Source organism: Dermacentor silvarum, chromosome 7, assembly GCF_013339745.2.
Source record: "Dermacentor silvarum isolate Dsil-2018 chromosome 7, BIME_Dsil_1.4, whole genome shotgun sequence".
NCBI classification, from domain to species: Eukaryota; Metazoa; Arthropoda; class Arachnida; order Ixodida; family Ixodidae; genus Dermacentor; species Dermacentor silvarum.
The window spans coordinates 97070353-97098350 of NC_051160.1; the positions used below are offsets into that span (position 1 = coordinate 97070353).

At 49.4% G+C, this 27998-nt stretch overlaps 1 protein-coding gene across 3 annotated transcripts in view; it reads right to left on the reverse strand.

Annotated features, from left to right (window-relative positions):
• Nucleotides 1-1728: 1728 nt before the first annotated feature.
• Nucleotides 1729-27998, reverse strand: part of LOC119458302 (uncharacterized) — a 104397-nt gene continuing 78127 nt past the window's right edge. For 2 of the 3 annotated variants that reach the window (XR_007467959.1, XM_049671061.1), the window contains 2 exons: nucleotides 16818-16904; nucleotides 1729-1940 (listed from right to left, as the gene is read on the reverse strand). Coding sequence is in view for 2 of the 3 variants with exons in the window: in XM_049671061.1 (XP_049527018.1) it covers nucleotides 1738-1940; nucleotides 16818-16904 (290 nt within the window). In the remaining variant the exon portion in view is untranslated. Of the gene's footprint in view, nucleotides 1941-16817; nucleotides 16905-17276; nucleotides 17345-17404; nucleotides 17542-27497; nucleotides 27685-27998 lie in introns of those variants that run through there. The other variant, XM_037720137.2, reaches the window with a different exon arrangement.

Sequence of the window (27998 nt, forward strand, 5' to 3'; positions counted from 1 at the left end):
GAGCCCAGTTGCTGCCATATGCGTTTCTTAGCGTTCGCGCTCACGGGCGCAGCAGTCATTTCGGAGGCGACGAGCAGGCTTCGCGGCGGTGGCGCTAGATATTGCCGAGTGTTTTTAGAGAAGCGCAAAACAGGAGTACCGCTGGGGTACATACCTTCTAGATAACTCGTTTAGACGGTGACCATAGGTTGTGTCGCAACATTGAGTCTTTGCTAAGCGCATCACCTTCGACAGTCATCGTGACATGGGGTCAGCTGAAGTCTGGCCGGCTGGATCTGTTGCCGGTGGGCATACTTCACGTCGTTGCATCACCCAAGGTCGCCAAGTATTAGGCTTGCAGAGAAAGCGCTATTTACAAAATTTTTTTTGCTACAGATTATTCACCACGTAGGGTACAGATTACAGAAAGTCGCTAAATATGTGTATGGAAGAAAATAGCATTGTGAACTGTATGTGCAAATTTTTACACGCAAGACACTGGGCTTTCACAGTGACCATCTGCACTGAAACATAGCTCCTTGGTGTAGCGACTACAGCGGTGGGCCTTCTCTTCGATAATTCCGTGGATTCCCGTGAATTTCCTTGGTTTTAAGCGCCCTAACTCTTGACTGCAATGTTCCGCTCAACCAAGCCAGTATCAGCTGCTGCTTTTTAGCTGAAAGAAAATGCAAAAATGCGGCTAAACGATTTTAATATCAGTCTATCGGTTGAACTTCGGTTTCTACCTAACCGAAGTCCTAATGAAAAGTCATATTTCGATTCGGTACCAAAATTCTACGTGTTCACGAGGAATAAAATTAATTTCAAAATAATTGGGCTGTGCGGTCCATTGTCTTGAAAGACCACAAATATAGTGCAGCAAAACACTTTCGGCGAGGTAACATAAAGCAGTGGTCAGGTAACATCACCTGTAGGTAACTCAAGGAATACAATTGTAGTGTTCGCAATTTGAGGGACCAATAAATTCGCCACTCAACTGGCGTTGCTTTGTGCTATGACATATACTTCTTGCCTCTAAAAGTATATGTTGAGGGTGTCCCAACTATCATGCACGAAGATCTAAAAATCTAGAAATGCCACGTATCTGGACGGCACCAAGGTAATGTTTGCCGTTGCTTGGAGATACTCAGATATTTTTGTATTGCGCCTAATGAGATAATTAGTCCTACATAATTAATCAATTTCTGAAATATTATAATTGCACGAAACGTGTCAATGAGAAAATTGTAGAGCAACATGAAGAACTTCCGATAGAGCTTTCTGTTGCTGAATACGTTCTACATAAAAGTGCTTTTACGAGTGAGCGTGAAAGACACCCACGCAAAGACGTCGAGTGGCCAGTCACACGGCAATTTTGCGTGTGTTCGTGGGCGTCTTTCACTGTTCGGGAAAACGCTTTTATTTAGCACGTAATGAGCAACAGAAAGCTGTATCAGAAGTTCGTCATGTCTGCTCTACGATTTTCTCATTGACACTTTCAATCTAAGTGTAATATTTTATAAGTTGAATAATTACGACTAATTATGTAATAGGAGGAATGCAAAAAATAATGTACCTCCAAGTGACGGCAGACAACATTACCTTGGTTCTGTCCAGCTACGTCGCATTTGCATATTTTAAACCTTGGTGCATGATAGTTGGGACACCTTGTATATAAATGTCCTTTAAAACTTTCAAAGCTCGCCTGTAGTTCAGCATTTGCATAAAAATATATGTGAGCAGTTTCCAAGAAGTGATTCAACGAACTTTATTTTTGCAGCGTTCTTCTTGCGGCTCGTACGACTGTGACTCTCCACGTTTCGCAAGGATATGCTGGCAGCTTGGATCGTAGAGTACTTTTCCATATTTCTCGTACTTCTGGAATACTTTCAGACAATTATCCTGAGGGGGCTTTGTGATGAAGGAATTTCTAATTCTCAGGTCATACTTGTGAAGCTTGGCTGGAAAAGGATCAAGATTGTCTTAAGTTTTAGCAAAGACAACTGCTAAAACTGCTACTCTTTCACGTTACCTTGAAAAGAGCTGGTGCTCAAAGTACATTTTTTGCTGATAATATTTTAAGCTCGAAATTTCAAGAGAAAAATTTTAGTTCAGCAAGCAGGCAATATATTCCCACTTGTCTCTGTTCATACAAACGAGTTATGCATTGCGAGGGAGCTGACTTCTGAATGAGCAATTCAGGCAATTTTTTTCAGTGGTCTCCACGAGCATTGTGTAACCCGTTAGGCCGCATGAACAATCTACCACCCAGATTTTATTCATTTTTAGTACCCAATCGCCCTCTTGCACTGTAACTGGATTGCGAAAGTTGCATGAATTTGGCCTAAATATTTCAAACGGTATGACGTATTTTATCAAATACTCAGGGCCTTTTAGGCAGCAAAACTCGATTCAGCTTCTCAAAAGTGTGCTGTAGATTGGAATTCCTAAACAACGAGGGTTAATTTCAGTAGTCAAAATAAACCTTTTATAGGCCCCTTGTAATTTGGATGCAAAATTGAAATTTTAAGCAAACATTATTCTTTGTTTAGGAGGTCCTTTTTTATTCATGTTGGCAACTAAAATTGAACAGGTTTGGTGTTGCTTTCCCTTACCCACGGGGCGGTAATATAATAACTGATATAGAAGAACACGTCATATTTTAGAATGATGCAGGCGTACAAGTGTAATCTATGCAGCATTTGGTTCAATGGTGATTGAAACCTTAAATGTAATGCTGGCCTCGCTTCAGATGAAAGCCAGTTTTTTGCACTGAAATCTGTAGCTAGAAGCTTCTGACATTTATTTTTTGTTAGAAGCATTTGACCATTTATAATACAGGGCCCACGAGTGGTGCCTAAATGCGCGTTGGCCTATATTTATTTCACATGTAGAGGGGGTTTATTTGGGTCGTAGAGCGGCAGCGAGAAACGCAGCACCAGCAGGTAGGTGTAGCCAGAGAGCGAACTGGGTACGAGTCACCCGATGGCAACGGGGCTGTTCAGCGTGCCGATGTTCTTCGTCACACACAGCTGATTTCAACTGCCAGAGTTGTATATTATATGCCTCATTAAGGGCATTTGTCTTTTCGCCACTTTGCAATTTGTGATATTATATAACATAGAAACGTACATTAATGAAAATACTAATAAAATATTGACAGAGTTCCTCATTTATTTATATTTACTTTAACAATGTTCGCCATTTATTGAATGTTAGGAACCCGAGAGCGAAATATCAATGGAGATATGATCCTTATTGTATCTCTAGCTGCAACCACCTGTGAATGTTTCTAGCCAGCAAAAAACTATCAGTAGCTGTCAGGGGCCTCAGTAGTAGGGTACAAACAGCCAGGTGCAGGTCGGTGTAGGTCCCGAGGTGCAGGTGCAGGCGAGGTGCAGGTCCCGAATCAGGTCGGGATACAGAGAATGTGGTAGGGATGCCAAGGTTTGCAATTTCTTGCCGCACAACTGCTTGAATAAAGCAAATAGTGGAGGTTGCTTGCTCAAAGGTACCATCAAGGGGTCGTGGGGACGATAGCAGAGTGTGGGGGCGTAGACGGCGCTGGTGCGGTGACTGGCTCGATCTCATACGTAACGTCGGTGACTTGACGTAGCACCCTGTAAGGACCATCGTAGCGGGACAATAGCTTTTCGGAGAGACCGATGCGGCGGGACGGAGACCACAGTTGTACGAGGGCGCCTGGGGAGTAAGAAACGTCTCTGTGGCGACTATCACACCGGGCTTTCTGGCGAGCTGTGTCGGCGCGCGCTAGGGCGTCGCGAACGTACGTGGTGGTTGAGCTGACGGGAAGTAAAGTATCGAGAGGCAGAGAAGGTTCGCGTCCATACAGGAGATAAAACGGGGAGTAGCCAGTAGTGTCATGTCGAGACGAGTTGTAGGCGAAAGTAACGTACGGCAAAATAGCGTCCCAATCGCGGTGATCGGCGGAGACGTACATTGAAAGCATATCGGTCAGAGTTCGGTTCAGGCGCTCTGTGAGTCCATTCGTTTGCGGGTGATAAGCAGTTCTGAGCTTGTGGTGGGTAGAGCAGGAACGAAGGATGTCATCGATTACGCAAGACAAAAAGTATCGGCCTTGATCGGTCAGAAGCTGTCGAGGAGCACCCTGATGCAGGATGATGTCATGAAGGAGAAAGTCGGCGATATCCGTAGCGCAACTGGTTGGGAGGGCACGGGTAATGGCGTATCGCGTCGCGTAGTCGGTCGCGACGGCGACCCACTTGTTTTCTGATGTCGAGGTTGGAAAGGGACCAAGAAGGTCGAGCCCAACACGAAAGAATGGTTCGGCGGGAATGTCTATAGGATGAAGCAGACCGGCAGGTAACATAGCTGGCCTCTTGCGGCGCTGGCATTTGTCGCAGCTAGCGACATATCGTTGGACGGAGCGATAGAGACCAGGCAAGAAGAAACGGCGCCTGAGGCGATCATAAGTGCGGGTGACACCAAGGTGACCAGCAGTGGGCTCATCGTGAAGCTGGCGAAGGACATCTGACTGCAGATGGGCAGGCACGACAAGGAGGCGTTCAGGGCCCTCAGGATGCATATTATGGCGGTATAAGGTGCCGTCCTGAAGGAAGAACAAGTGGAGGGAAGGGTCGGGTGTGGCGGAGTTGAGACTGTCGATGATAGCCCGTAAAGCCGAGTCGCGGCGTTGTTCGTCCCGTATATTAACGAGGTCCGAGATAGAAAAGACGCAGGCGTCGGTGTCTTGCTCGGTGACGTCAGGGGAATCCACGGGATGCCGTGAGAGACAGCCGGCATCCAGATGAAGCTGACCGGACTTGTGCACCACTGAAAACGAGTATTCTTGGAGCCGCAGAGCCCAACGACCAAGGCGTCCTGTAGGGTCTTTGAGCGAAGAAAGCCAACAGAGGGCGTGATGATCAGTTACGACGGTAAAGGTATGGCCAAACAGGTAGGGACGAAATTTGGCGACAGCCCAGACAAGAGCAAGACACTCTCATTCCGTGATGGAGTAATTCTTCTCTGGTGCGGACAGGAGGCGGCTAGCGTACGCGATAACACAATCGGGGCCACTCTGACGCTGAGCGAGGACGGCACCGATTCCATGGCCGCTGGCATCTGTGCGAAGTTCCGTCGGTGAAGTCGGATCAAAATGCGCTAAAATAGGGGAAGTCGTGAGGGCATCTATAAGCGCAGAAAAGGCAGCAGCTTGGGGTGAGCCCCTTGTAAAAGCAACGTCTTTTTTGAGGAGCGCAGTAAGGGGACGCGCAATGTCGGCGAAATTACGAATAAAACGTCGGAAATAGGAGCACAATCCTATAAAACTGCATACGTCTTTGGCCGAACAAGGTACAGGAAAATGCTTCATGGCGCGAACTTTTTCAGGATCGGGCTGGACACCTGTCGCGTTGACAAGATGGCCAAGTACGGTTATTTCACGGCGTCCGAAACGGCATTTTGAGGCGTTGAGTTAGAGACTGGCATTGCGGAATACCTCGAGAATGGTGGAGAGGCGCTGAAGATGGCTGTCAAATGTTGGCGAAAAAACAATGACATCGTCAAGGTAGCACAAGCACGTTGACCATTTCAAGCCACGAAGAAGCGAATCCATCATGCGCTCGAATGTGGCCGGCGCATTGCAACGGCCGAAAAGCATCACTTTAAAGTTATAGAGGCCATCGGGTGTTACGAATGCGGTTTTTCGCGGTCCAGTGGGTCGACAGCAATCTGCCGATAACCTGAGCGAAGGTCAATAGATGAGAAATATTGGGCGCCGTGAAGACAGTCGAGTGCGTCGTCGATACGGGGCAAGGGATAGACGTCCTTTTTCGTGATCTTGTTGATGTGTCGATAATCAACACGAAATCACCAGGTGTTGTCCTTTTTCTTGACCAGCACAACAGGAGCGGCCCAAGGACTCGAGGACGGTTCGATGATGTTCTTGGCCAGCATTTTATCGACTTCCTTTTGGATTATGGCGCGTTCCGCAGCGGAAACGCGATAAGGGCGCCGGTGAACTGGTTGAGCATCACCGGTGTGGATGGAGTACTGAACAACTGTTGTCTGGCCTAAAGGGCGATTTTCGAGATCAAAGATATCGGAATACGACAGCAAGACCCGGCGAAGACCTTCTGCTTGGGTATGCGGGAAGTCGGCTGATATCGTTTTCTCGAAATTGGCACATAGCGACGAGGTGGCTGTGAGAGAGTCGGAAACAGTTCGAGGGCCGTTGACGGCTAACACAGAAATCGCGCATCCTTGCAACGACGACACGGTGGCAAGCGCGATACCAGCAGGTAGCACGTGGGTAGAAAGACCAAAGTTCAAAATCGGCAGGCAGGTTTTGTTGTCGCGTACGGTAACCACAGTGTGCGGGAGAACGACAGAGTGCGTCAGGACCACTTCGAGAATCGGGGAAACAACGTATTCACCATCGCACACAGGAGGAGAGGGACTTAATGGGACGTACGTGGAGGCTTGCGGTGGCAGGTGGAGGAACTCGACAGAACATAAGCGGCTGGGAGTGTCCGATAGTACGTGGGCGTCGAAAGGGAGCTCCAGTTGAAGGACACCTGTGGAGCAGTCGATAAGGGCTGAGTGCGTCGAGAGAAAGTCTAGGCCGAGGATCACGTCGTGGGGACACTGCGCAAGCACGGAAAACAAACCAATGGTCTGCTGGCCAGCAATGCACACTCGGGCGGTGCACATACCAAGAACGGCAGACGAGCTGCCATCAGCGACCCGTATTGTGCTCTGAATTGCAGGCGTAATCACTTTGCGGAGCTGAGTACGGAGAGCAGCGCTCATTATTGAAATCTGCGCTCCGGTGTCTATGAGGGCCGTAACGGTGACGTCGTCCACTTGAATGTCCAGAAGGTTTCGGCGCGTAGGTACAGTCAACAGAGGATTTGTATATCGGGTCACTGATGCCGCGTCACCTCCGGGGGCTGCACAGCTTAGTTTTCCTGGAGCGTAGGTGCCAGGCCGTGCAGGGGACGATGACCGGTATGGTCGCGGCGATCGAGATCGACGGCCTTGTGGGTACGGTGAGCGGCTAAGCCTGGAGTGTGGAGCGGCGGCATCGGAAGCATCGGAAGCATGTGGATCAGAGCGAGGGGAAAACCATCGAATGTTGCCTCCAGGACGACGCCAAGATCCAGTGCTCCAGTTTGAAGGCGACGACCAGCTACTGCGGCAGTGACGGGCAATGTGTCCAACGCGAGAGCAGTTGAAAAATATGGGTCGGTCGTCTGCCGTCCTCCAGTCAGCCGGGTTTCTGTAGCGCGAAGAGTAGACCGGGTTCTGGGTGACATTTGCAGGGGTACGTTCAGATGTACGAATGGAACAGACGGCCGATGATAATCCCATGTTCGCGAACCCCTGGCGGACGACTGCTTTTATGAGTGACACGGGGGGCAGGTTGGCTGACCTAACGTCTGGAAGAACGGCCGTAGGAGCTAGAGCTTCAAGTTCGCGTCGGACAATACGCGTTACATCTTCTGACGCTGTAGCCGGTACAGGCGTCGGTGGGTCTTCGCATGATGATGTGGCGGCAGTGTTAGGTAGCCGAAGGAACTGGCGTGTGATGCGGCGACTCTTCGCTTGTTCAAAGCGCTGGCATTCCTTAACTATGGCGTCGACCGTCGTAGAGTCCTTACACACCAGTAGATTAAACGCGTCGTCGGCTTTTCCTTTCAAAATATGCGATATCTTGTCATCTTCGGCCATTTGTGCATCAACTTTTCGACAAAGGCCCAGGACGTCCTGTATGTACAAAATGTACGATTCAGTGGTCGTCTGGATACGAAATCCCAACTCCTTTTTAGCGGTCTGCTGTCGGTCAAATGATCTGCCGAACAACTCACGCAGCTTCGCCTTGCAAGCGTCCCAACTTGTAAGATCTTCATGCGTCCGGTACCACACGCGTGCCGTCCCTTTCAGATAGAATATCGCGTTCGCTAACATAACCGTGGGGTCCCACCTGTTGCGGTTGCTGACGCGTTCGTACATGTCGATCCAGTCTTCGACATCCAAGCCGTCTGGGCCAGAAAAGGTTCCCGGTTCTTGTGGGTGCAAAAGAATCACATGGAGCCGGTGGCTGCTGCACCGTCGGCACTTCACTGGTCATCGCGGAGCAACCAAGACGGCGACCGCTTCGAAGTTCCGTGCTTGGTTGACGGAGCCGGCACGTTGACAGGTTTACCCAGCACTTCCACCAAAGATGTTACGGGGATAACGTTTAGTTAGGGAGTATGGCTATATACAAGGTTTGGACTAGCAGCAGCGACGGATGCAAGGCTGTCGCGCGCCTCCGGCCACTTCGTCGCCGAATGAATGCTTATGCTAGCCGATTTTTATCAGCATCAAAGCAGAATTACATCTTCAAAAGAAGTTTCTGCAGAGCACTCGTTTTGACCCTACTAAATATCTGCCTAGATCTAAACGAAAAAGCTCTTTAGAAAGTTACAGTCTATACATGCACTGCTGGCCGTGGTGTACGCACGGACATGAGCAATATAAATGATGCAAACATGAAGCAAATGCTAAATTATTCCATTTGTATTCCACTACCGCTCCTATATGTTTTACTATAGCTTCCTATTATAATTAAGGAAAAGTTGCTCAGAATGAGGTCTCTGTGATTTGCCTTGAAAAGTTTTTATATCTAGCAACTTCTGAAATGAAGCCGTGGAAATATTGACTCACTGCTGCAAACTTTCTTTCGAAATACCATGCACAGCACCTTTCGGAAAACTAGAACAGGTTTAGAAAGTGTGTTTCTTGCATTCCAATACAAAGCAGCATCACGTTTTATGATTAGAATGTGTGCACGGTGTACACAATTTTCTCATCTAGCCTTGTTTTTGCGTCTGATTTTCTTGTTGCTAGTTTCAGGGTGTCCTGGGCGCCTTCGTGCATTGTCCGGCTGCAGCGAAAGATTTCCATTGAACTTTCAGAGTTGTTAGTAGCGCTTGTACAATCTGTCTCGCCTTCTTTTAGTCACGTCTATTGCGCTTCACCGTCGTCAAATGTGTATCACCAACTGACCCGAAATTCTACTGTAATAAAGAGAAGCGATTGATTGGTTTATTGAAAATGTGGACCAAGGAGCTTTCTGAAAGTCGTACATCAAACAGACGCGTTTTCCGCTCCCGGATTAACAACAGAGCGGAATATAGGCTAGCGTAGGTTGTCAAACTCACCCGAACCGAGAAGCAGGGGTAAGTTACAGCACTTCAATACGCCCTGTGACGTTTGCATTGCGCCACAGAAACAAGGTGTAGGAATGACGGCGGGAAATGTGTTGAAGATAACGGTGGCAGAATATGAGACGCGGCCAAACGGCGCGGCTTCGCTCATGTGCCGCGCATTACACGACGGCTCTCGAGTTGCTGCCGCTTTGCGTTAGGTTGCAGCAGGGGTAGTTACTGGGCTCATTTCTCCACTACGCCGTACTTAAAAGTACGTAGCCGGCGGACTTAGTGAGCATTCAAACTGTATATTTGCGTCTCTGACTTGGAAGAAAGACCTTCGCGTCGTAGTGCTGTACACCAAAGAGGTCTTCAATAACACCGAGTAGTTACGGTCACCTAAAACGGACTTTTCACGCGGAATAATTATGCTCGCAGCGTGACTTCGAAAGCGTCGTTATTCATTGTTTATTTGATTTTCTTATTTCTTAATTTTGCTGGATACAGATTGGTTCTGGGAACTATGCGGTGCCTAATGTGTCATAGCCAAATAAAACACGTTTGAAACGAACATTATTTTTTGATATGCACGCGATCACGTACATATGTTTCTTCTAACTCGTTACAATATGAATAAAGATCCCTTATTAGCATGCACGATTATGCAGAAACAGTATTTATTGCCTTCCCAAGACGACTGTTTTCTTGTTAGCCACTACATATATATATATATATATATATATATTGTTCCTATATTATTCACAAAAGTTGGGTGAAGAAATCGTCAGTTTGCAAGCACGTTACTGGAAAATTAAGTCACTGGGAGGACAAGCTGATTTAAAAAGTCCATCGACGCTTTCTGCAACACCGTGATATTCCTTATAGAAGCTTTTCGCGTGCGCGATCTGTCTGCAGTGTGCATGCCTAATGAATTCCACAGCGCTGCGTCTACAACGGTCACCGCGGCTTCACTTACTGCGTGTTTCACACCGTATGTGTTCTTTGTTGCTCACTGACCAGCGAAAGTCGGCCGCGAACAGTAAGGTGCGGCGGCGCTGCTTTGTCTAGACAGAATGGTGTCTACTCCCGTCATTTGCAGTCTCCAGCATTTTGTAGGCGCGTGCACGTTTGCGCTCACCATTTAACACTACTGGCACAGGCGCAGGAATGGCGCCTGCACAATAATTAAACAAAAAAACATAAATTAGCTACGTCCACAAGCGCAATGCTACCCACATTGACCTGAAAACCAAATATTTAAGATGCGAAGCAGCTTATGGCAGCGGCTTTGTCCGTCCCTCCCGCGGCGTCCCACACCTCCACAGCGCATGCGCGTCCCCTCCCCCTCTCTCTCCTCTCCTACGCTCCCCCCCCTTTCTCTCCTCTAGGGATCCAGAGCGGCGCGCACGACAGGTGGTGCGACAGCTGCATACTCCGCGGGGGGCGCCACGGTAGTTCCGCGGTATGAAAATGACAGAGCGCTCGCGCCTCATTTTCTCTCCTGTGCAGCGCCGCCATGAGCGCTCGGGCCGCTGCCGCGAAACCATCTCCCGCTCAAGCTAACCATCTCCCCGCTGTTTCGCATTGACACATGGTTGTCTTTAGCGGGAGATGGAGTAATTTTTCTTCACGCTGTACACTCGCCGGTAAGGATTTTCACACTTCGTGAAAAATTAATGCCTGTCCCTTGCAACCGGCGCTCTGCGTCAGTTTTGTCGAGATTGACCGCACCGATTAGAAATTTTTAAGCTCCATAAAGCCTGGTACGCTTATTTTTGTGATCAAGGCCGGCAGACAGCCTCTAGAAGTTACTAAAAACAAGCAACATTCTAAAGCCACAGAAATTGGGATAGCAACCGATGTTCTACAGTATCGCGAAAGCTTGCGATGCGCGTCTTTGAGCCCATAAAACCCATTTCGCCACCTGGCGACTGCTGTAAAAATATGAAAGGTGCGGCGACGCGCTGGCAGCGCTCGTTTGGCCACCTCTCCTCTGTTATCGCCATGCTGAAGGTACGTGCTAAGCCATTGTGTGGTACATATTGTCACGGTGAAGGGAAAGAAGAAGGTGACGCGAACGAGAGGAAGACGAAGGCTCTGGCCGTTGCCTGAACGCCATATTTCTTCGCTTGTAAATATACATTCTTCTACACTCGTGGGCCTGCTTTCTTCCTGCAACATTTTGGTGGAAGGTGCTGGGTACAATCACGGAACTTTGCAGCGGACGTCATCTACCTGCCGCCACAATGGCAGATCAACCGACACAACCGGCAACGCCTCAGCAGTCCACGCCAACAGTCATCCTCACTCATCTGCGGGACCCGGGGACATTTTGTGGCACGGACAACGCCGACGTCGAGGACTGGCTTGCGATGTACGAACGAGTGTGCGACAACAACAGGTGGGATCCAACAATGATGCTAGCAAACATCATGTTTTATCTGGAAGGAACTGCGAAGCAATGGTACGATACGCATGAAGCTGACCTAACAAGCTGGGATGTCTGCAAAGAAAAAATGCGAGACCTGTTTGGCAGACCTGTCGGTCGTCAGTTGGCAGCAAAAAAAGAACTTGCATGCCGCGCTGAGACGTCCACAGAATCATATGTCGTGTACATACAGGATGTGCTGGCTCTCTGCCGCAAGGCTGATTTCACCATGACCGAGGCGGACAAGATTGGTCACATACTAAAAGGTATTGCAGACGACGCCTTCAATCTCCTGATGTGTAAGGATTGTGCCACTGTGGATGCAATTATAAAGGAGTGCCGGCGCTTCGAACAAGCGAAAGGCCGCCGCGTCCCTCAACATTTCGACAGACTGCCCAATACCGCCGCGACATCGTGCGAAGACCCGCCGCGGTGCTCTCAGCCGACAGGATCAGAAGATATAACGCGTATCGTTCGCCGTGAGCTTGAGGCCATGGCTCCGGCTCCAATTCGTTCCGACTGTCGGGAAAGTGTGCCCGCTATCTCGCTTATACAAGCGGTCGTTCGGGAGGAAATAGCGAGTTTGGGCATTCCATCTCTCTGCTTGGTCCGCCATACGAACACCTACCAGATTTCTCCGGCCGCTCGCTCCCAGACGCAAAGCTTCCCGCCACTCCGCCGCAACCTCGCTGATTGGCGCACAGCGGATGACAGACCCATCTGTTTTAATTGTTCCGGTATTGGACACATCGCCCGTCATTGCCGTAACCACTGGTCGTCGTCTCCTCGGTGGTCGTCTCCGAGTCACTACTGCCAAGTACCAGACAATCGCACTTTCTCGCCCTACACGCCGCCTAGGAACATCAACGCCGACAGTGCCCCACCAAGATCGAGCCACTCCCCGTCTCCGCAAGGCCGTCGGTCCCGTTCGCCTCTCGTTCACCGCTCTTCGTCCCCATCTGCAACCGGTCGCTTCCCTTCGGGAAACTAGGCGGTGCAGCTCCCGGAGGTGAAGCTGCAACTCCGACCCGGCCCACAAATCCTCTGTTGACCCTGCCTACATGTGGAAACCTACTGGACATTGAAGTTGACGGTGTTCCTGTTACATCTTTCGTTGACACAGGAGCGCAGCTTTCAGTTATGAGCGCTGCTCTCCGCCCAAGGCTCAAGAAGGTTCTGACGCCCGCCGTACCGTGCACTGTGCGAGTCGCCGATGGGAGTACTTCACCTGTTCTTGGAATGTGCACAGAACGTGTGACCATTGCGGGCCATTATAGCGTTGTTTTATTTATCGTCCTTGAGCACTGTCCACACGAGCTAATTCTCGGCCTCGACTTCCTTTCGAAACACTCTGCCCAAATTGACTGCTCCGCAGGTGTTGTACAGCTGGATCTGCCGCTTCCTGCCGACGCAGACGCAACAACTTGTGCTTCACCCCGCTTATGTTCTGCTGAGTTTGCAAGGCTGCCTCCACAGGCGGCTACCAATGTCCTCCTGACGCCCTGTCCTCCCGTACCTGATGGCGAGTACGTCGTGTCCCCGCTTACTGACATGGTTTTGTCACGAAATATTGCCCTACCGAGCACCTTAATCCGGATCCTCGAAAACTGCGCTCGGGTGCCCATCCTCAATTTTGGATTTTCGACGCATGTGCTGTCACACGGCATTGCCGTCGCACTTATCACCCCTTTGGATGAATTTGAGATTTCTTCTTTGGCCTCCGAATCCTTCCTGAGTACCAACGCACCTTTGTCACCCATTCCTTCGTGCTCGACGCCTGCGGACGATGTTTGTAAGATGATCGCCCCTGACCTTCCTTCCGAGCAAACAGCTCTTCGTCACCTCCTGTCATCTTATCGGGATATCTTTGATTTGGACGACCATCCACTTGGTCAGACATCTGTCGTCACGCTTCGCATCAACACCGGTGACGCCAGCCCCATTCATAGGCAGCCACATCGTGTCTCCGCAACAAAAAGGGCCATAATCCAGAAAGAGGTCTACTAGGTGATGGACAAGGACATCATTGAACCTTCCAGTGGCCCGTGGGCATCACCGGTTGTCTTAGTAAAGAAAAAAGACAACTCGTGGCGCTACTGCGTTTACTACTGTCACCTCAACAAGATAACAAAGAAGGATGTTTACCCCCTGCCTCGCATTGACGACGCTCTTGACTGCCTTCACGGATCCCAACACTTTTCATCAATTGACCTCCGCTCCGGCTATTGGCAGATTAGCGTCGACGAGATGGACCGTGAGAAAACCGCCTTCGTCACACCGGACGATCTGTACCAATTTAAAGTCATGCCCATTGGATTATGCAATGGGCCAGCTACATTCGAGCGCATGATGGACTCTCTGCTGCGCGGCTTGAAGTGGTCTACATGCCTCTGTTACCTCGACGATGTGATTGTGTTTTCGTCGAACTTTGAGAGCCACCTGAGGCGCCTCACGACCATACTCTCCGTGTTTCGCAGGGCTGGCCTTCAGCTAAACTCCTCCAAGTGCCATTTCGGTCGCCGTGAAATTACCATGCTCGGCGATCTCGTAAACGCTGCCAGAATCCAACCTGATCCACAGAAAGTCCACGCCGTGCGCCATTTTTTGCACCTTGTTCAACAAACGATGTCCGTAGTTTTGTGGGCTTATGCTCTTATTTCCGGCGATTTGTGAAGCAATTTGCTGACATCACTCGCACTCTTAATGACCTTCTTAAAAAAGATGCCTCTTTCTCTTGGGGACCACTGCAGGAGCAAGCCTTCTCTACCCTGATCGAGCGGCTTACAACCTCCCCGATTCTGTCACACTTTGACCCTTCTGCGCCTACTGAAGTACGAACTGACGCGAGTGGTTATGGCATCGGCGCTGTCCTCGCTCAACGTCCACAGGGCCACGACCTTGTCATCGCTTACGCCAGCCGCCTTCTTTCCACGCCCGAGCGAAATTACTCCATCACTGAGAGGGAATGCCTCGCACTCGTATGGGCGGTCGCGAAATTTCGGCCGTACCTTTTCGGTCGGAGCTTCTGCGTCGTAACCGATCATCACGCCCTCTGCTGGCTCTCCTCTTTGAAGGACCCAACTGGACGACTTGCACGTTGGGCATTGCGTCTACAAGAATATACATTTTCTATTATGTATAAGTCAGGCCGCCTGCATAAAGATGCTGACTGCCTGTCCCGCAATCCCGTGGATCAACCGGACGATACCGATGCAGATTCGGACATCAGTATTCTGTCCCTCTCCGGCTTTCTCCATATTGGCGACGAGCAACGCCAAAATCGTGTTCTTCGAACACTTATAGAACGCCTAAGCTCCTCGCGTAATGACCCGTCTCTGCGGATGTTCACCTTGCGCGATGGAAATTTATACCGTCGTAGTGTTCGTCCTGATGGCCCGGAGCGCCTCCTGGTTGTCCCAAAGCACCTTCGACTGGCCGTGCTCCAGCAACTTCACGACGCTCCTACTGCTGGACATCTGGGCATCACTCGTACTTACGACCGCCTGCGGCGCCGCTTCTTCTGGCCCGGCATTTATCGCTCTGTATGCCGTTATGTCACTTCTTGCGACCTGTGTCAGTGCCGCAAGACGCCTGCTATGCCTCCTGCTGGTTTCCTTCAACCAATTGCTATCCCTACAGAGCCCTTCTTCCGTGTGGGCGTCGACCTCCTTGGCCCCTTTCCTATTTCTATGAAAAGAAACAAATGGATTGCTGTAGCAACAGATTATGCCACGAGATATGTCATTACACGAGCGATGCCAACCAGCTACGCTACAGATGTCGCCGACTTCCTACTATACGACGTCATCCTGCACCACGGCGCCCCTCGCCAGTTACTCACGGATCGCGGCCGCTACTTTCTCTCGAAGGTCGTCGATGATCTGCTCCGCTTCTGTTCTACAGAACACCAGCTCGCTACCGCATACCACCCTCAAACGAACGGTCTCACCGAACGACTCAACCGCACACTAACTGAAATGCTGGCCCTGTACGTTTCCGACGATCACCTCGACTGGGACGTCGCTTTGCCGTACATCACTTTCGCATACAACTCGTCCCGTCACGATACTGCCGGATTCTCCCCATTTTACCTTTTGTATGACCGCGACCCCACCTTGCCCTTCGACACGTTGCTACCTTCCGCAGTACAATCATCCAGCACTGGTTACGCTGGCGATGCTATTGCCTTAGCCGCCCAGGCCCGAGAGGTCGCCCGTCATCGCCTCACAGTCTCGCAAGCTTCTCAAAAACGACGCTACTACTTTCGGCACCGAGACCACTATTTTTCACCTGGTTCCCTTGTCCTTCTCTGGACGCCTTCACGTCACGTCGGCTTGTCGGAAAACCTACTTTCCCGTTATTCTCGTCCATACCAGATCTTACGACAACTGTCCGACGTGACATACGAGATCGCCCCTGTCGGTCAATCTTCAGTGCCTCCCAACGTCACCAGCGATGTTGTTCACGTCGCCAGGCTCAAGCCCTATGTCCCCCCATTAAGCGACGCTCCATAACCTGCACCGGGACGGAGCTAACCCCACCGCGAGGGTGATGTTACGGTGAAGGGGAAGAAGGAGACGCGAACGAGAGTAAGACGAAGACTCTGGCCGTTGCCTGAACGCCATATTTCTTCGCTTGTAAATATACATTCTTCTACACTCGTGGGCCTGCTTTCTTCCTGCAACAATATTATTAGTTACTATGTTGTTCTTTACATATTGCGGCTGTTGGGGTGCACAACGAAACATTAAACCGCATGCTTTGCTGCTCAAAGTACCGGTACAAGTAATCTATGATGTAATGAATGAAGAGTGGTGCTACCCGCTAAGTCACGTAAGTGCTAGGCCACTTAAGTTGGGCGAACTATGTACCAGGTATGCCCTAGTCGCTGTTGAAACACTTCTTGCCCCTTCACAAGTTCCTTCTTTTCATTCTATAGCTTCACAGGTAAATCTACTGGAAGCGTGCACTACATGTACACTCCAGCAATGCGTCTTAACTTGAGTGCTTGGTAGCAGTCCATTTGTGATCATGTAGCTTGCAAAATTATTCGGGAAACATTTAAATCAAGTAAATGCATGCTTGAGTTCAATGGTATTGCACACAAGAAATATGGTGAAAACCTAGAAACGGCTACCCTTTAGTAATGGGAACACGAAAATAGACTCAGTTCTGAAAAGTAGCTGCAGTGTTTTCAAGTAATCTGAAAGGACCGGTAAATATAAACGAACCACAAACTTTCGTCGTCACCAAAACCACTGCACAGCTGTAGTCATGGCTCATAAAGAGCAGATCCTCTTCAAGGTTGCCTATGTGGCCTGAAAGTGAAGACGGGGTTTGTTGATGGACTGTGTAGTATACAAGATTAGTACATTGTTTTCTGCACTGGCAAAAACAGAAGTTTTCTTAGCTATCAATTTGCATTACTTGGCGGACCACATTCGTGTTATTTTAATTTGTTTGGTAATATATAAAAAACATTCGTACTGTCATAATGTCCTTGGCTGGTGGCATTTATTGGTCAAAAGACAGACAGGTATTGTGCCTAATAAAGAGAGCAAGCTTTCTAATAGCGGATGGAAGTATTGAGTCCGTGGAGGCGGAAGCCTCGATTGGGAGATTTTATGCTAAATAATACATACATGCCACAACCTCTCTATTCGAAGTAACAGCTCAACTAATGGACATACCTGAACTTTTCACGTCCATGTGTTTCTTTCGATGCTGATCAAATACTCCTTGGAACTCCCTGGAGACCCTGTAAATAAACGTTGCGTGATTATTCATTAATATTTTTTAAAGCTTACGTTTTCATTACTTATGGCCTTGATTGTAACACGATCGTGTGAAGTTTACGGACATTCTTTCCATTCTGTCCACCACGTCCACTAAACACCTCACATTGGTGGGTCCAGAGGTGGTGTATATCCATATTGGTTCCGTCGTAGAAAATAACTGAAACAAATATGAAAGTATTTTCATCAGAGTCATGTATTCATGAAAAAAATGGTTGCAATACTTCAATGCAAAATAAACACTGAGTTGTGGCCGCTGTCTGAATCTGCACGACCCACAAAGCCGCGCGCAACTTCTCCAAGGTAAAAGCAGCGCGATAGCGCGGTCATCATCATCATCATCAGCCAACTCTAAGGCCAGTGCAGAAAGAAGGCCCTCTCCCTGCGATCTCCAATAACCCGCCTTGTGCTAGCTGATTCCAACTTGCGCCTGCAAATTTCCTAACTTCCTCACCCCAGATATCTTTCTGCCTTCCTCGACTGCGCTTTCTTTCTCTGTGTATTCATTGTGTAACTCTAATGGTCCACCGGTCACCCATCCGACGCATTACATGGTCTGCCCAGCTCGATTTCTTTTTTTTAATGTCAGCTAGAATATCGCCTATGCCCGTTTCCTCTCTGATCCACACCGCTCTTTGTCCGGTTTCTTGACTGTCAGGCCTAAAATGTTTCGTTCCAGCCCTTTTTGTGCAGTCCTCATCTTGTTGTCGAACTTCTTTGTTAACCTCGAAGTTTCTGCCCGATATGTTAGCATCGGTAGAACGCAATGATTGTACACTTTTATTTTTTGAAAGACAGTGATAAGCTCCCAGTCAGGATTTGGCAATGTCTGCCGTATGCACTCCAACCCAATTTCATTATCCTGTAAGTTTCGTTCTCGTGATAGCGCAGTATTATAGTCGTTTATCAAGGAAATCTAAAGTTTCACGGCAACCCATGAAGCCGAGATAGTTCATCCTGTTCAAATACGTGCCATAGAAAACCAAGCAAGTCAGTCGAAATTTTAATTGCGCTTCGGCTGCAATGCCGTAGACTTGCACTTAAATGTTAGTGTGACCGAACATTTTAACATTTTCGGGAAGCAAAATATTCCTAAATTTTTTAGGGTTTAGATCAGTCCTTGGCGTCGTGTTTTCGTAAAACAAGTTATTTATCAAATGAACAAGAGTCTTTGATGACGTTAATGAAGACTGTAGTAGTAGTCAGATGGTCCGGCTTCCAGCTGTGCATTGCAAAAGGGGCATAAATTTGAACCCAGATTTCTCTTTGTAAGTTTTGCTTCCTGAAGAGCGCTGTTTTGCGGAACCTGGACGAAGAAAAAAACATTTTCTTGTCATATGTCTTGAAATTTTTCAGAAAGGCTGGGCGGCCTCCCGGGCACAGGTCACGCTCTGTAAGCACATGACATCACTATCTGGCCCAGGGGGCTCCCTAGCGAAAATGGAGCAAGCACTACAAATGGCCTTGGACGAGATAGAGGCTTACCTCACGGACACAGGTCTTAAGCTGTCTCCGAGTAAGTCGGAGCTGTTACTTTACAGGCCAGCAAGGCAAGGGGTTAGGGGTCCGACACTGCTCAACCAGCTACCCATGGTATTATACGCGAATAATGGGCAGAAAATTCCGATAGTCGACTCAGTCAAGATCCTAGGCCTGCTCATAGATGCGAGGCGCTGTAATATGCCAGAACAATTACCCACGTTACAGCCAAGACAGAGAACATGTTGAGGTTATTCGCTAGGGTGTCCAACCGAAAGAAGGGGTTAGGTGAGGACAACCTCCTTCGGATGTACCACGCGTTTCTGGTGAGCCTTATTATTATGTGGCGTCAGCTCTACTATGGACCAAAACGGAAAAGACCAAGTTAAATGCCCTCATGCGCAAGAGCATCAAGAGAGAGCTAGGCTTGCCGATTGCCACGAGCTCCGACATGCTAGATCAACTTGGAATGCACACCAACATAGACGAGATCATAGAGGCGCAGGTCACTGCCCAGGTGGTTAGGTTGTCGTCGACCAAGGCTGGCCGACGAATCTTTGACGAGGTTGGCATGGCTCCTAGGATAATCGAAGAGCGGCGGATAACAGTGACACGGGAAACGAGAGACCTACAAGGTGGGGCCCTTTCCGGGTAATGTACATCCACATCATAACGACAGTAGACGTAAAGCCCGTGCACGGGCCATCTTGAAAAGAGTTAGGGAAGACATAGACTATTCGCTCTTTGTCGACGCGGCGCAATACGGCAACAGGAGAATGCTTGCGTTGTCGGTTATAGACGGGCGGCCACCCTGGGTAAGGGTGGCCACCCCGGGTATAGCAGAGCAAATCGCGGTTGCGCTGGCGTTGTGTGACCCAGAGCATTTCTACATTTACGCTGACTCGAGCGAGATACGCCATCGGAGCCTTCGAATCGGGTAACCTCGCACGAGAGGCGGCCTCTATTCTAGAGAAGAGGGCTTGACCCGGTTTTCATTATACTACAGGGTTCCCCGCACACATGGGAACGAACGTTCTCGAGGGCTTCCCAAACCTCTACGAGGTGGCCCACGACCGTGCGCGAGAAATCACGCGCCGCGCGCTGGAGGCTCAGGAGGGGCAGGAAGGGGCTCAGCAGAACGATCCACTTCACACATTTATTGAAATTATTAAACATTGCCAATTTGGCAGGAGAGTTTATCCTCTTGGTTACCCGAAGCTCAGCAGAGGTCAGTCAGCTACTCTTCGAATGTTGCAGACGGGATCTTTCCCGTCGCGGGGCTTCCTTAGTAGGATATTCTCAGACGTGAACCCTGGTTGTCCCGACTGTAATGAAACATTTTGCTCTATGGCTCACATGCTCTGGCGATGTCCTGCGTTGCCTAACGACCTACTCTCCAGCAAAGCCGAATGGGAGGAGGCCATCAGAAGCACGGTACTCCGAAGGCAAGTCCACGCTATCCAGAGGGCCCAGGAAAGGGCGGAGCGTCACGGCGTTCTGTCCTCTACGTGGGCGCGGCCAGCGGATACAACGGCCGCCCGTTAGGGGGTCCTCTCAATAGCTCCTCAGGATCAAATAAAGTTCGTTGTCTGTTTGTCTGTCTTGTCATATACCATTGCTTCAATGCGCTCATCTAACGCAAAAAAAAACAAAGACGGTCACCAACGCAATGCACCGTATTGTAAAGCATGCGCTCGTAACGTCAACGCTGTTGTTAAAACTATATGTGCGCGAGCAATACGCGTGATAAAATTTAGCCGATGTTTTGTACGCTACCACATCTTCTTCATTGGTAACCCTGTTTTGCGACGAAGATTCCTACTCATTTTTGTGGTCCTCGTGTCTCGGTATTCACGTGTAAAACGGTCTTGCGGTGATGCCCCCCTTCCTTAATGCTGCTCATGGGGCCTCTAAGATATTTTGAAAAACATAAATAAATAAATAAATAAATAAATAACTAAATAGGAGCCCAAGATAATGAACTCCATGATTGCTGTCATTACAGTTGCTTTTTGTAGCTCCTGCATCGTTATATTGTAAAAAATGGTGTGATTTAGCTTTGGTTATTAACCCTGGTTGATAGCGAAAGCTTCACTGCTCTGGCTAGGCCCATTGTCGAGCTGTGGCCGAGGTATGTTTCGCAATGATATACAGAAATGTTTGCAACGAATACAATGTTTATTCATCGTTTTGATGCCTATGAAGACACTGCAGTGATCAGTAAAGTAGTGAGACTTGGTTGCAACTTACAGCCTTGCCCAACTCTACTCGGGAAACGGCGGCAATGTCTCCTTGAGGGCTCCGTAAAGGTTTAAATATAGTCGTCCGACGTCGCGTGAACGCGCGCACACGTTATGTCACGTTGGCGAGAACAACAGGGGCTATAGTTCGACCGATGGTTCGACGTACTGGCGCCGCCAACGGAAACAGGACGCGCGGCGAATGCGCTCCGACGCGCCCGGCGTCTAAGTAACTGGACGCGCAGCAATGCGCTCTGACGCGCCCGGCATCTGATGACGCTCGACCGCGGGCCGATAACGTCAGACTATAAACGCGTCTTAATGCTCTCTTGTCGTTTCACCTCTAGCTCTCAAGGTGAAAACTGTTGAGTCGCCGACGGATGTCCGAGGTAGCGTAATGAAGCTTTCGCTTCAAAAGCAAACAGACTTTAACACCAGCATCCTTTAGTGCTCTCTGTATAATTTGCTGAGCGAGCTCACATGGCATTACCTTATCGTTTATTTTGCGGTGCAGCATGCTGTAGTGACGACGGACGGGGCCCACTCACCAATGTGACATGCGTTACCGCTGATGTCCCGTTCGCTTCATTGACAGGGAAGTGACAGGTACATTGTAGTTCTTTCGCAAGACAAAATGATGACCCCCCCCCCCCCCCCCATCCAAAAAAAAAAACAACGATCCAGTAGTCGCAAGACCTAACGTGTGCTGTGGCTTCGCATTCGTCTGAAGTGTATTTCTGAGCTTGAGAACCTAATTCACAAGAATGAAGCGCATGTGAAAGTTATTTTTGTGAACACGGCAGAGAACGGTATATTCATTATTTTATTGTACCTGTGAACACTGAATTCATCTTTTCAATAGTAATATTGAAGAAGACCACCTGCCATATCACTCCGCTTAACATTACTCACCATATTTTTGCCCATAGCTCATAATTATACCATCTCTATTCATTGAACAGTGGGGCATAAAAAACAAATCAACACATAAACGAAGGGGCTAATTTTGTGCATGCGGCAAGTTCAGCGTATTGGTTATTTTCATAAATAGGCTACTTGCACCCAGCATACCTACACCACAGCTCTTTTTTTCTACTGAATCCTCATTGGATGCCGCCATGAATATCGAGACCAGCCACGTGTATTCGAGTACCTGCTGACAATTCACTGGTCCTGAATATTTTAGGAACTAGGGCCAAACAGGCGAACAAAATTACGTTTCAGAATAAAGTAGTCAATTGCGAAGTAACAACTAGAGCCGCAAAATAGATTCTGCCCAAGAAGAAACGGGTATTCTGTTACGAGAGTACCATCATCACTACTTTGGGAAAAAGTGAAGCAGCGATATTAGCTTTAACAAAGCAAGAAGAGTAGTGTACTGTCAGGATACCATAAGCACCTTTGTGAAACAGTTCAAGAAGTTGTATTTGTAGACGCGAATTGTACAAACATTAAAAAGAAACGTTATTCAAGCTTTAGTGATGTAAAAACTCACAGGCGTTGTAAGTTCATATTTTCGCGTTGTCGTGACAGTGCAGATCCATACATCGGAAAACACGGTGAGTAGTGAAATCTAGCTTTTTTTAGTGGGCGAGCATGCGAGAAACAGGTTACATTCAGAACACAACAATAACAACAAGCAGTCATCGGTCATCGAAATCTGATCTCCGGGTGAGGCTGTTTTACATTACTGATAATATAATTCAATATACAAATCTGGCGCTGACATGCGTACATTCTAGAATGCACTTCACTGTTTGCATCACGCATGCCATCTGCCGAAGGCATTCGAGAAGATTCTTACACATGAAGGTTCGTGTTGCGCCCAGCCGTAACACTGTAGCAGTGGTTTGTCGGCGAAAAATAGTTCCCGAAAAAAGGACACATTGTACTTGCGTCACTACATTTTTATTTCTCATTGTTGTACGCTACGTTTCGCACTTTGCCAATTTTCAGGGCTTTTGAAGATTCCGGAGTACTTAGGATATTGGGTGGCTCAATTTACATATCGGCCTTTTTATTCCCTAGTGTGATAACTCATGCAACGGAGTCGTTACGCGACTGGATTTTCCATTGCACATGCTGGGACTGTAATTATTTGACTTGCTTTCATTCATGCTTTATGCACTCCAGATAAGGTTCCTGTCATTTTTATTTCTGGTAGATCGCGTAGAATCTCAAGTCAGCCCGGATGATGTAGATTGTAAGGAAATGGCCCCAGGAGCAAATGTTTCCCAGCTAACCTCGCTCACCGAGCGGTAACACGACACTATGCTACATATTGGTATATGGGCCACAAAACATGAGCCGTGTTTAGACAATGTTTCAATAACCCCTGCCAGAAAGACTCCATATCTTGTCCTCTGAACGCAGTCTTGTGGGCTGTATTGCTAAAATAACATTCGTGAGATTGGTTTAAAAACATGTAAATCACTGTGATGATGCGGATAGTGGCGTGTGGCGGTGCCAAAACAAAGTGCGTGACAAGCCAACTTGAAGTGTTGGTGATTGTATGGCAGCACCAAGAAGGGCATTGGTGATGGTGATAATGGATGATGACCACGTGTCATGAACAAAGAAGTGGTACGAGAGCACGCAGAGCGTGAGAGCGAGCGGCAGCTTCGAACGCAAGCTCGCAAAACGGCGGCTCCAGGCTCTGGTACCGGTGACCGGGTGTCCAGCTACCGTGCGGACCTGGTCGAGGATCCAGTTCGTGGCTGGGCCTTCCTGCGCGCCAGCGGCCTGCTGTGATAGCGGCCTGGTGCAGTGCTTCCTGCTTGGACCGGGACGCCTGAGCTACCAGCTACCAGCCTGCTGAGCGAGCCCGAGGACTGGCGACCGGGCGTCCTGCCACCGTGCGGACCTGGTCGTGGATCCCGCCCGTGGCTCTGCTCTCTTGTGTACCAGCGGCCTGCTGTGACAGCGGCCTGGTGCAGTGCTTCCTGCTGGCCACCGGGGCGCCTGAGCTACTTGTCCGCCGACCGAGCCCGGCGTTATAGCGGCCGAGGCGTGACAGGCCAGGCGTTACTGGCCAGCTACAGCAGTGGCCTTTTATTCTACCGGCCTCCTGTTTCTTCCTGCTGCCACGTCGCGACAAGGTGCGGCGCGACAGCAGCGACCTAGCCACAACGACGCTCCACCGGCACAACCACCGTCATGGGCACCGCAACGACGAGGCAGTAGGGCGAGTGGTGACGCATGAGTGCTAGGCACATGTTTATTTAGGACAAACGATTCGCGAACTATAGCCCACGTACATGTGCATGTAAATAGTCTGTATCGTTTAGCGTGTCTGTATAAAGTCTGTGTTTCGTGTAGCAAGCTCCCGTCTGCCGTGTCATTATTAAACGGATCCTGGGCCCAACTGGAAACACCGGCGAGTTTGTCGTTTCCCATCACAATCTGGCGAGCCTGCCAGGATCCGCCAGTAACATCCCAAACGCGGAGACCGGCATTCGGGTGTATACACGCAGCACTAGACGTCCGATATGGATTTAGAGAAGTTAGCCGCCACTGCAGCACAGTTAGGCTTGACTTGCGCTGAACTTCGCGAGTGGGTTGAAAAAGAACAGGCTAGGCAGAGGGACGAACGAGCAGCTGAGCTAGAGGCAGCCAAAGCAGCAGCAGAAAGTCAGCGGTTAGCCGACGAAAGGCAGCGACAAATCTTGCAGCTGAAGCTCAAGCTTCAAGAAGGAGCGCAGAGCGAGATATCCGCCCCAGCCGCGCCCGTATCGTCACCAAAGCAACCCTGCTTCAACCCCCAGAAGTTACTGCCACTGTTCGACGAACGACGTGACGACCTCCCCGCGAATCTCCAGAGTTTCGAACGCGTAGCCACTGGAGAGGACGAGGCAGGTTGTAAGCTTGCAAACAAGGACAGAAAGGCAATGCATCTAAAAGAACTAATCGAGCTAGGCGAGAGCATGGGACTAGAGAAAGTGGAGTTGAGAGACTGGGTGGAACATCAGCGGTCATTGGAGTGCGAGAGGCGTGCTGTTGAAAGAGAAATGGAAAAAGCTCGCCATGCAGTGCAGCTTCAAGCTGAGCGAGTGCGTCATGAGGAAGAGCTATGCGTCCTCAAATTGCAGATCGCAGCTCGTGAAGCGCTCACTAGCGCTACGACTTTCGGCAGCATGACTCCATCCGATGGTGAAGCTCAAAATGGGGTTATTGCCCTCTTTTCCCCGCCTCCCGCAACCAAGTCTTTAGGTTTGAAAACGGGCGATGAGGTGGCTCAAGGTTGCTTGACGCGTGAGCAAGCATTATGTGCTTTCCATGATCACGAAGCTCGCAATGTCCAAAAAGCTAATGCAAGAACTGCCCTAAGCCACAAAGAGAAATCGCAAGAATGTAATTGTGACTTACTATCAATGAAGTCTTTAGGTACTGGTTGTTTGTTGGAACCATGCACTTCAATCGTGGAGACTGCTCCGCAAACGAAAGTTCATGTGAGCCCCGTCCTCCATGACACAAAAGAAGACACAACTTTGTATTCTGGTATAACCAGCGATAGAGATTGCCAGCAGAGTCACCCAGCCAATCTTTCTCAATCTAGGAGAGTGGACTCATCCATGAGTTTTAAGGAAATGCCTACTATCCAGTCAATGACCCCAGTGGTACATGATGTAAGCGTCAGCAGCCTATCTCAACAGCTGATGATAAATTCAACATGTGAGGTGAACCGAAGGTCTATCAATGAATCGCCTGTAGGTAATAATCAAGCGCGTAGTCACTCACCTTCAAATGTGAACGGAGACGAGCAGACAGATGTTCGGAATCTTCCACTGAATCATGAAAAAGTTGATTCGTGGAATTCAACAGCTGATTTCGATTCTAAGATCCCAACAAGATTAGAGATATCAGACAATCGCTTTGTGCAAGCTTACACCAGGCGCTTAGGAGTGGCTGACCTCACACGACGCAGCACATCTGGTGTTGCTTGGCGTGCGCGGTTACCACATGAAAGACCGATAAGTAGGATTGAGACATCCGCGGTTCGGTTAATTTGGGAGCGGGTAACATAACTCACTGTACCTGCACCGGCGCGCTGTTTTCTGGACTCTGACAAAGATGTGAATGATTTTTCGTGTTTCTTGGACACTGTTATTTTGTGCCATGGTGATTGCCGCGCACAGTACGGCAGTTTTTTATTAGAACTTTGAATTATGTTAGAACTTTCGATTTTCTTGTGAGAACTTTGGCTTGTGTTCCGAAGTCTCCATGTGTTTTGTGATCAGTGTGTAAACATGAATTGTTTGAAAGCCAAGAACTTTTCTTGAACGATCGCACGTGCCAGCACTCATGCGCACCCTCCTCCTATGTTGTTTAGAATAGTTGCGCGCAACTATCTTAAGTGGGGGGCCCTTGTGATGATGTGGATAGTGGCGTGTGGCGGTGCCAAAACAAAGTGCGTGACAAGCCAACTTGAAGTGTTGGTGATTGTATGGCAGCACCAAGAAGGGCATTGGTGATGGTGATAATGGATGATGACCACGTGTCATGAACAAAGAAGTGGTACGAGAGCACGCAGAGCGTGAGAGCGAGCGGCAGCTTCGAACGCAAGCTCGCAAAACGGCGGCTCCAGGCTCTGGTACCGGTGACCGGGTGTCCAGCTACCGTGCGGACCTGGTCGAGGATCCAGTTCGTGGCTGGGCCTTCCTGCGCGCCAGCGGCCTGCTGTGATAGCGGCCTGGTGCAGTGCTTCCTGCTTGGACCGGGACGCCTGAGCTACCAGCTACCAGCCTGCTGAGCGAGCCCGAGGACTGGCGACCGGGCGTCCTGCCACCGTGCGGACCTGGTCGTGGATCCCGCCCGTGGCTCTGCTCTCTTGTGTACCAGCGGCCTGCTGTGACAGCGGCCTGGTGCAGTGCTTCCTGCTGGCCACCGGGGCGCCTGAGCTACTTGTCCGCCGACCGAGCCCGGCGTTATAGCGGCCGAGGCGTGACAGGCCAGGCGTTACTGGCCAGCTACAGCAGTGGCCTTTTATTCTACCGGCCTCCTGTTTCTTCCTGCTGCCACGTCGCGACAAGGTGCGGCGCGACAGCAGCGACCTAGCCACAACGACGCTCCACCGGCACAACCACCGTCATGGGCACCGCAACGACGAGGCAGTAGGGCGAGTGGTGACGCATGAGTGCTAGGCACATGTTTATTTAGGACAAACGATTCGCGAACTATAGCCCACGTACATGTGCATGTAAATAGTCTGTATCGTTTAGCGTGTCTGTATAAAGTCTGTGTTTCGTGTAGCAAGCTCCCGTCTGCCGTGTCATTATTAAACGGATCCTGGGCCCAACTGGAAACACCGGCGAGTTTGTCGTTTCCCATCACAATCACTATTTCAAACGCAGAGGTCAGTATAGCAAGGTATCTGGAATATCGCGTTAAGAACCGTTACCTTTCTGATGCTGTAGGCCCTTCTTCCACAACCCAAGCAGTTGCATTCTATCACAGTCAAAGAAACAGCACACAGAAGAGCCGTAAAAAGCAGCTTTTCCGCCATGTGTTTGTAGTGAGAGCCTTCTGCTAGAGCGCGCTAAGCATTGAACTCCCTCAACCGAAGCTTCAGAACGACGATTCTGTAGAATACAATGCGCATGAAGGTCGGTAGCACCGTGAACAGGTGTGCAGCACAGCAATTATGTGTCCTACCGTCAGTTCTTACCGAGTTCTCATGCGATTCTTTATTTCACTGTGAATTAATGCAGCTACGAGGACTTTAAAACGCTGTGTGCATCTTTTCACTTTTGGAGACAGACGAGGTTGCATAAAATAACACTTGTGATTTAGAGCGTAGAAGAAGGTTAGGCCCATGAGAGTTGCTGTAGTGGACGTTGTCACGACCTCGAGAAGTAGTCTTGAAGGTTTAATGAACCGCAGAGTAGCTGGCTCTTGGAAA